The 9,451-nt window shown below is 42.9% G+C and overlaps 1 protein-coding gene across 1 annotated transcript in view; it reads left to right on the top strand.

The window, feature by feature from the left end:
* Mcmbp (minichromosome maintenance complex binding protein) overlaps positions 1-9,451 on the top strand; it is a 46,813-nt gene that overhangs the window by 22,059 nt on the left and 15,303 nt on the right. The window contains exons 5-7 of the mRNA XM_050165953.1: positions 1,455-1,644; positions 4,852-5,003; positions 6,467-6,567. Of these exons, the coding sequence (XP_050021910.1) occupies positions 1,455-1,644; positions 4,852-5,003; positions 6,467-6,567 (443 nt within the window). The remainder of the gene's footprint in view (positions 1-1,454; positions 1,645-4,851; positions 5,004-6,466; positions 6,568-9,451) is intronic.

The following is a 9,451-nucleotide window of genomic DNA, read 5'->3' as shown; positions in this document are numbered from 1 at the left end:
CCCAGCTCTACTTTTTTTTTTTTTTTTTTTTTTGAAAATTTTGGCCACACATTGGAATGCCATTTTTTAAAAATATTTATTTATTTATTATGTATACAGTATTCTGTCTGTGTGTATGCCTGAAGGCCAGAAGAGAGCACCAGACCTCTTTACAGATGGTTGTGAACCACCATGTAGTTGCTGGGAATTGAACTCAGGACCTTTAGAAGAGCTCTTAACTACTAAGCCATCTCTCCAGCCCTACTTTTTGTTTTTGAGATAGCATTTCTGGTCATTCTAGTCCTAGAGAGCTGGGATTCCAGACAGGCACCGCCTGGGAGTGGCAGGGAGTAACTCAGGGCTTTTCACGCTGGGCAACCTTATGTCAACTGAGCTACACTCCAGCTCTTCCCTTAATACAGTGAGTTACCTTTCTGTTAAATTCCTGCTCACTAATTCCTGAGTCTGTTATCTCTGGATTTGTTTGCATTGATTTAAAAATCTGGTAACAGGTCTGATTTTCCTGTTTCTCTGCTTAACTACTGTTTTATTATCTGCTAAAAAGCCAACATTAGTAGCATTTTGAGTTTCCTGCCTTCAGAAGGGTTGACTTTGGTTTTGGCAGTTTGTGTACTGGATAGCATGTTTTCTTGTCAAGGAGTAGTATAGGAATTGATCAAGATGGGTAACAGAGTTACTCCAGTTCCACAAGACATAGCCCCTAAACAACAACACAGGCTGTGTCTAGCTCTTAGATGCCTGCTAGGCCTTCGGGACTGAGAAGCTTGAGTTAGAATCTGCAGTTTGGTGCTTGGCCAAAGATCAGAATTCCTGGGTCTTGTGTCTACAGCTGTTCCTCTGGATACCCTTTTGCAAATTTCTGCTACTCTGTAACTCTGAACTCTGGGCTTTGTTTTCTCCATCCAGCAAGAGATAGACTGCCACTCTCGTCTTTGCTACAGTTGGAAGGTCCTCCTGCAGCCAGAAGGATGTGGAGTTTTTCCTGGGGTTGTATCTCCTTATTCCAGGATCATGACCTTAGGTTCATTGTTGTCCACTGCCTGAGGACAGATACTTTATCTGTGTTGTCCAGGTTTGTTGTTTTTATCAAGTGGATGTGGGGCATAGAGGAAAACCTCTTATTTCATAACCCTAACTGTCTAGCCTCTTTTCAGAAGTTTTAGGATCTGAGAGTTGACTCAGCTATTAAGAACAATGGCTGCTCTTGCAGAGGACCTGGGTTTGGTTTCCAGTATCCAATAGCTGCTCAGAATGGTTTATAATTCCAGGTCCAGGGAATCTGACACCCTCTTCTGGCCTCTAAGAGCAATACATGCATGTGGTTTACAACAATAATTGTAGACAAAACACTCAAAAGAAAAATAAATAAATCTTTTTTTTTTAAAAAAAGTACTTCCTTTAACTGAATTGTCAAATTGGTGATGTTTTAGAACCATGTAATTAACATAATTTAGGATAATCTGGTTCAAGATTATTGTCTTCTTAACCTTTTATTTAACGCCTATGTCAATGCAAACCAAGCTCGAGTCAGTCCCTCGACTTCCTATACTCCCAGTCGGCACAAGAGGAGTTATGAAGATGATGAAGATATGGACCTACAGCCCAGCAAGCAGAAAGACCAACATGCAGGTGCCAGACAAGCAGGTACTGTGTGCCCTCACCTTCCTCTGACATCAAGGCTCGTTGTCAGGCTTGTTCTCTGACAGTTCTCGACTGGGAACTGGTGTGGTCTTTCACTCATTTCACTTCATCACAACGGGGGTGTTGCTGGAGTGAAGCTCGGGAGTAGAACTTTGGCCTTGAAGGTATGAGGCCCTGTTTCCATCCCTAGGCACTTTTGAGCATTTTTACAATGAGGACCCTTTGGAAAGCTCTGATGGATGCTTTTACTTTGAAGTGGTTGAATGGAAGATCTTTTTAGTGTCGTCGTAATTGTTATCCCGATTCTTGAACAATAGAAAGCATGGTTGTGCTCTACCCTACAAGTGACTTAGCTGAAACCATCCTTTCTTGCTTTCCGTTTGGAACCACGGTATTTCTGTTGATTTTTGTTGTTGATATTGTTTGTTTTGTTTTTTCAGGATAGGATTTCTCTTTTTTTTTTTTTTTTTTTTTTTTTTTTTTTTTTTTTTTTTTTTTTGGGTTTTTTTTTTTTTTTTTTTTTTTTTTTTTTTTTTTGCTTTTTCGAGACAGGGTTTCTCTGTAGCTTTGGAGCCTGTCCTGGAACTAGCTCTTGTAGACCAGGCTGGCCTCGAACTCCCAGAGATCCTCCTGCCTCTGCCTCCCGAGTACTGGGATTAAAGGTGTGTGCCACCACTGTCCGAAAGCGTTTTTTTTGTTTTTGTTTTTCCAGGATAGGATTTCTCTATGTAACAGCCCTGGCTATAAATTTGTGGAACTAACTCTATAGACCAGGCTTATCTTGAACTCTCAAACTAACAGAAATCTGCCTAATTCTTTTATTGGGGGTAGATGGGTGGGAAGGTTTTGTGTTGTTTTTCTAGGCAGGGTTTCTCCGTGTAGCTCTGGCTGTCCTGGAACTCACTCTGTAGTCCAGGCTGGCTTCAGAGATAAAAGAATTAGCTATACTTAAGAAAAATTGAACTACAAATTCATCCTGCAATTTCACATTTTTTCCCTTGATATTTCTGGCCTAAAAAAAAAAAAGATCAACAAAAACCAGGTGGCAGAAGGCATATGCTAGAGGCAGGAAGATTTCTGTGAAATGAAAATATTGAAATTAATTTAAAAAATTTGAAGTTTATTTTGTTGGTGAACTTTTGTCTGCATGCTTGTCTTTGTACCATGTGAATGCTCTCAGAGGTTCGACGAGGCCATGGGGTCCTGGAACTGGAGGCAGGGAATGACTGTGAGCTGCCCTGTGGGTGAAGGGACCTGAGTCGGGTTCTCTGCAAGATAAGCCAGTGTTCTAGCCCTTTAACTGTTTCTAGACCTTGAGATTACCTTTTTTTGTTTTGTTTTGTTTTGTTTTTTTTTTGTTTTTTTTTGAGACAGAGTTTCTCTGTAGCTTTTGGTTCCTGTCCTGGAACTAGCTCTTGTAGACCGGGCTGGCCTCGAACTCACAGAGGTCCACCAGCCTCTGCCTGCTGAGTGCTGGGATTGAAGGTGTGCGCCACCACTGCCCGGCTAGAGATTAATTTTTTATTTTTAAAAAAATGTATATTTTATTTTTTCTTTGCTTATTTTTAAGTTTTTGTTTTGTTTTGTTTTTGAGGCAGGGTCTTACTGTGCAGCACTGGCTTGGAGCTCACTGTGTAGAGGAGGCTGGCCTCAGACTCAGAGATCCTTACACCTTTGCCTCCAGTGTGCCAGGATTAAAGGCTGTGTTACCATGCCTGGTTGGTTAAGATTGTATTTTAAATACATTTCTCCCTTTTCCTCCCTCCAAGCCTACTTATATACCCGTCCCCATTCTCCTTCAAATTCATGGCCTTCTTTTCCTCAGCTGGTATTTTGTGCGTGTATGTGTTTATATATACATATGCCTTCCTAAGTACAACCTGTTGGATATGCACAATGTTAATCGTATGTATGTTTTCAGGGATGACTGTTTGGCACTAGATAACCAATTTGTGTGCTCTTCCCTGGGGAGGGCCACCTTCTGTTCCCAGTTTTACTCAGTTGCACGTAGTTCTTTGCATAGGATTGAAGTCTTATGGCCTTTATCCCATGCAATTTAGCATGTTCGTTGGTGTCCTTGTTCAGCTCACATTTATGTAGTCATATTGGCGAGAGTTTACAGGCGTAGTTTCTGATGTTATTAGGAGACACAGTATCACTGCAAAGTCCCCGATCCTCTGGCTCTTAAAACTTTTCTGCCACCTCTTCTAGAGTGTTCCCTGAGCCTTGGGTGCAGAGTTGTTTTGTTAGATGCATCCATTGGCATTGGCCTCCACAACTGTGTTTTGATTGGTTGTGGTTTTCTGTAGTGGTCTTCATGTGTTACAAAGAGAAGTTTCCTTGATGAAGAGTGAGACTACATGTGTCTGTGGGTGTAAGGATATCTTTTTATAGGTTGTTATTACGGATTAATGCTGGTTTAGTAAATTAGTGGTTGTAGCTTCTCCTTCAGGAGCTGTAACTTGACTAGCACCGAGTAGTTAACTAGGATTCCAGTACCAGGCATGGTCTTCTTGTTTCCAGACAGGGTCTTAGGTCCAATTAGAGCTGTTGGTCACCACCAAGGTGTGTATGCCACTCCTGCCCCCCTAGGGTTGTCAGGTTGTCCTGGTCGTGCATGTGGTTCATAAGTGTCAAGCTGGGTGGATTGAAATGAACTGGTAAAAGTACTGACCTGAGTTAGGCGTCATAGCTTGATCTGAAATCCTAACACTAAGGCGACTAAGAGAGGAGGATGGCCTAGAGTTCAGTGCCAGCCTGTACTACACAGTGAGACCCTGTCTCAAAAAAAGGAAAAGAAACAAAATCCTTCCAATATGTTTGATGGAGTAGTTTGTTGCTATTTCAGAGTAAGAAAGCAATGAAATATTTTATGTGTCTATCTTTGTTCTGGTATAAGTCTAATAATGTTATTAAAACTTGACATGAGCCTTTTTCAGCTCATAAACATGATTTATGTCAAAATGAAAAGCACTGTTAGAATGTTCATTTCTTTGGGCTTAGAAGTGACCGCATGTAGCCGGGCGATGGTGGCGCACGCCTTTAATCCCAGCACTCGGGAGGCAGAGGCAGGCGGATCTCTGTGAGTTCGAGGCCAGCCTGGTCTACAGAGCTAGTTCCAGGACAGGCTCCAATGCCACATAGAAACCTTGTCTCGAAAAACCAAAAAAAAAAAAAAAAGTGACCGCATGCAATGTTGTTTGAGTCTAGGGGGCCTCGGTGGTCTTCACTGGTGCGGAGAGCCAAAACGCTTAGAAACTGAAGCTTCCAGTGGGCAGCAGCTGAACTCCTTGAACCTCTCTTCCCCATTCGATCTGAACTTCCCCCTGCCAGGAGAGAAGGGCCCTGCCTGCCTTGTTAAGGTACAGCCTTTCCTAGTTCTTTCCACAGATGCTTCTACCTCAGAAATGAGGCATTAGAAAAGCCTCCGCATGTCTACAGGCTGTGCTGTCCTCTGGAGGCTCTAGAGGGATGGAGAGGGGACAGGATCTGGTTTGTTGTGTCTTTTCCTTCGTCCAGCTTCAAGAGGCTGCCTGCATTCCATGACTTGTGGCTTCTCCATCTTTAAGATAGTAACACTGTGTTTATCTGACCATTCTTTTGTAGTCACATTTCCATCAGATAAAGTTAACTCTTTGACACTGAGCCCGCTTAGCCGATCCAGGCTATCACCACCTCAGGGTCCTTGAGTACAACTGCAGGTTCCTTTCCTTGTGAGCTCACAGACTCAGCATTTCAGCGATTGTGCTGTGACCATCTTTGGGGCTCCTTATTTTGGCTGACACAACAGTCAAAGAACTGGCCAGTGTGGAACCTGGTGTGGTGGCATATACATGTAATCCCAGTGCTCAGGGAATAGAGGAAGAAAGGTGGAGAATTCACACCCGTTCTGAACTACATAGTCAGACTTTGTGTCTTAGTCAGGGTTACTGTGGCCACGATGAAACACAAGACCAAAAGCAAGTTAGGGAGGAATGGGTCTATTTAGTTCATCATCAAAGGAAGTCGGGACAGGAGCTTAAACAGGGCAGAAACCTGGAGGCAGGAGCTGATGCGGAGGCCGTGGAGAGAAGTACAGTTTACTGGCTTGCTCCATGAGGAATAGGCTTGCTCAGGCTGCATTCTTATAGAATCCAGAACCACCAGCCCAGGGACATCCCCACCCACAATAGGCTGGATCCTCCCATATCTAACACTAATTAAGAAAGTGCCTTGCAGGCTTGCCCATAGCCCAGTCTTGTGAGGCATTTTCTCAACTGAAGCTCCTTCCTCACGAGCTCTGTCAACTTGACATGATGCTAGGCAACACACCCTGTTTCACAAAACCAAAGGGGTAAAGTCATATTCAAAAGTAGACCGCCTTTTAAATTCATAGCTACTTCCTTCCTATGTCATTTCTGACTGCATATTTTATTTCTGCTAGTTTACCTTTTCAAAATCCACTTCTCAATTGTATTTAAAATAAAGGGTGTTGTATCACATGCCCAGTCCTGCCATTCTAGAAGCTGAGATGAGGAAGATCAAGAACTCAAGGCTAGCATGAGCTACAATAACATGACCCTGATGCAAAGTAAAACTAAGTTGTTTGTAGTGCTTTAAAACATCAATCCCCACACTTGAGAGGCAGAGGCCTGAGGATTGCTTTGAGTCCAAGGTCAGTATTAGACCAGCCAGGTAGGCTCTGTGGACATACCTGGCTCTGGTTTAGCTTTTGCCTGACTGCCAGCCTCTGTGGGAGTGTGGTTGTTCACATGTTTGCTGACTTCGCTGTCTGACTGGCAAGTACCTGGTTGTGTCATTCAGTGTTAACCTATGTTGTTGTCAGGTCTATGAAGACTGGGACTGCTTCAAAGTCAATGACGTTCTTGAGTTATATGGTGTGCTGTCTGTAGATCCTGTCCTGAGCATACTGAATAATGAAGAAAGGTGAGTGTTTGTTGGGTTTTCTTTGTTACTTTTTCGTTGGATATAATTTCAAACAGTGGCAGAGAGTTACAAAGAACGTCCTTTTCTGTCTTCAGATAGTTACCAGTTACACCACCCATGCCATGCTTGTCATTGCTGCCCTCTGTGTACTACCCTCATCCCATCCTGGCAACCCCTGGCTGTGGAAGTCAGCCAGGCACAGCAGTCTTCCCAGGGTTGTGCCACTGATGCACGAGAGTGTCATTAGTGTCCATCACTCAGCTAGGGTGGTATTGCCTGACCCGTGAGCGCTTTTCACTTTGCTGTTAATAATTTGAAAGATACTTTTGTGCATCTCAGCATCTGTTGACTTGTGTCTCTCAGAGGCACTTCATTAACTTTGTCTCTGCTACAGTAGCCATTTTCTACTGTGTCCCTCCTACAGTTGTTTTTCAAGTAATTTCTTTATGTCAGTATGAACCAATGAACTCTCATTTTATTCAATATCAGCATGTATTTTGAGATTCAGATTTTCCTAGATTCAGCTAGTAGGAGCCAGAGTGAGCAAACTGTATGCAACATACTTTCTTTTGGCCACCGATGAGCTCTCTAGTCACAACACAGAGACTCATTATTACTTAGGAGTGCTTGGCCTTGTCTGATGCCTGTCCCTTAGCTCTTATAACTTGTTTTAACCTGTTTCTCTTCATCTGTGTTTACTTCTGGGCTTTTTACCTTTCCTTCATTCTGTATGTCCTACTCCATGTGTGCCTGGCCCTGGGTATCTCCTACTCTTTCTCCCTCATTCTCCTCATTTTCTTTTCCCTTGAACCTAGATTTCTCCTTCTACTTATTCCCTGCTTTTCAGCCCTACCTATCTGTCCTCTGCCTAATTATTCAGCTTTTTGTTAGACCAGTGAGGTGCCTTAGGCAGTCAAAGCAACACTTCTTTATATAATTTAACAAATGCAGCATAAACAAATGTAACACATCTTTGCCTAGTTAATGTTTCACATTTCCCCCTCTTTGTCTAAATAAAAAGGAAGGGTTTTAGCTTTAACATAGTAAAACTATATACAGTAAGAACAATTATCAGGTAAGGATTACATCTACAGTATCCATCCATTTGTATTTGGCAAATTCAGAGAAAATATTATTTATCCTATCTTGGTGAGTCCAAAGGTTTGTACCTAATTTGCCTTCTATCATGACTGAAGAAACCTGCAACTATAACTATCTAGTCTTCAACTGCATCAAAGACCCCAGAAGGATATAGTATTTCCTGAGTAAACAGGAAGTACAGCACAAGCCACTTCCAAAGCTATAGAAACGGCAGAGACACCTGGCTATGTAGACGGTCACCCAAGATTCCTTTGCCACATCAGGGCGTCCACCTTTGTTTACAGCCCTAGAATATCTAGTAGCCTTTTCTATGAAGCAAGAATTTTGAAGGAAGGTCCTGCCATGTTTTGGCAAAGTTTGTCAGTCTTTTTCCTTTGTGTCATCCCTGTCCAGTCTGTGCACTGGGTTCTTCTGTTCTATATGGAGGTATTATATCATGCTGGGAAGAAAAACCCAGTTCCATAATCTCCTGTCAGGCACTCTCCAGTTCTCTAGAGACCTCTACTTTTCCCTGCTTCTTCAAGGTTGTGCCATCTCACGGGACTTCATGTGATCCCATTTGTCAGTTGTTACTCTCAATGCCTGTCCTCTGGGCTCCTGTTAAGAAAGTTGATGTGGGAAGTCCTCCTGAATATGTGTTGCTTTTATTGGTTGATGAATAAAGCCATTTTGGCCAATGGCTCAGGTGTATTCCTAATCTGTCTATTGCCACAAGACTGTGGCTTACTGGTGCAGCATGTTACTCCTTCGGTGGCTACATGGCGTCTCCTCGACTCTGCCCTCTCTCTCTTCTTTTCATCTGTCTGTCTGTCTGTCTATCTATCTATCTATCTATCTATCTATCTATCTATCTATCTATCTCTATATCTCTGTTCAGACTTCCTGCCAGGCTTTACTCTGCTAAGCCATTGGCCGAAACAGCTTTATTCATTAACTAATAGAAGCAATGTATACACAGAAGGACATCCCACATTAGAAAGTCTTCCTGAGCCTGTAAATTCAAGTATACTCTGCTTGATTCATTTGGAGTTGAGTTTTATGGAAGGTAATAGATAAGGATCCTCACATATTAATATTTTAAATGTATTTCTATATTTTCTGTGTAAAGCTATGAATTTGCTGTACATGATGATACACATGCATAATCCCAGCACAGAAGGCTAAGACAGAAAAAATTGAGTTCTAGACCAACTTGGACCATGTAGTGTAGCAAGACAATCTCAAGAAAGAAAAGGCCCTGAGTTCACACTTAGCCAGCACACGCTCTGCCACTCCAGTCTCTTTCTTCCTCCTTGGTTGTATATTCATTGTCTTAGTGTGCTTTGCTCGGTTCTACAGTGTGCACAGAATTGGGGAGCAGTGCCACTGTGGCACGGTCATTGTCTGTTCCAGTGTCTATGTTCTCATTTGTTGTCTTTTAAGACAGCACGCCACTTTGTGGACCAGGATTTCCTCCGACTGCGTCAGTCCTGCCTTTGCGTGCTGAATGCTAGGGTTGCAGGTCTACATCAGCACACCTGCGGCTGTGCTCCTTTGTTTCAGAGGGAGTCTTCATATGCAGCTGCCTAGGTGTCTCTCTTGTCCATCTCGATTCTGATGTTCATTTCATGTAGGTTCATTTGTGTGGTTACGTTTTATTTCCCAGCTGTTCTCCACCCCTACAGAAGTAGAGGACTGTGCTACCCCAGGAATGTCTTTGTGTGTTCCCACACCCTGGAAACCTGAGTCCTAGTCTCTGACTCCCTCCTCTCTCTCTCTCTCTCTCTCTCTCTCTCTCTCTCTA

The sequence above is a fragment of the Alexandromys fortis genome, unplaced genomic scaffold (assembly GCF_014885135.2).
Source record: "Alexandromys fortis isolate MF-2015 unplaced genomic scaffold, M_Fortis_MF-2015_v1.1 scaffold_146, whole genome shotgun sequence".
Lineage (NCBI taxonomy): Eukaryota > Metazoa > Chordata > Mammalia > Rodentia > Cricetidae > Alexandromys > Alexandromys fortis.
This window is presented reverse-complemented; position numbering and strand designations above follow the sequence as displayed.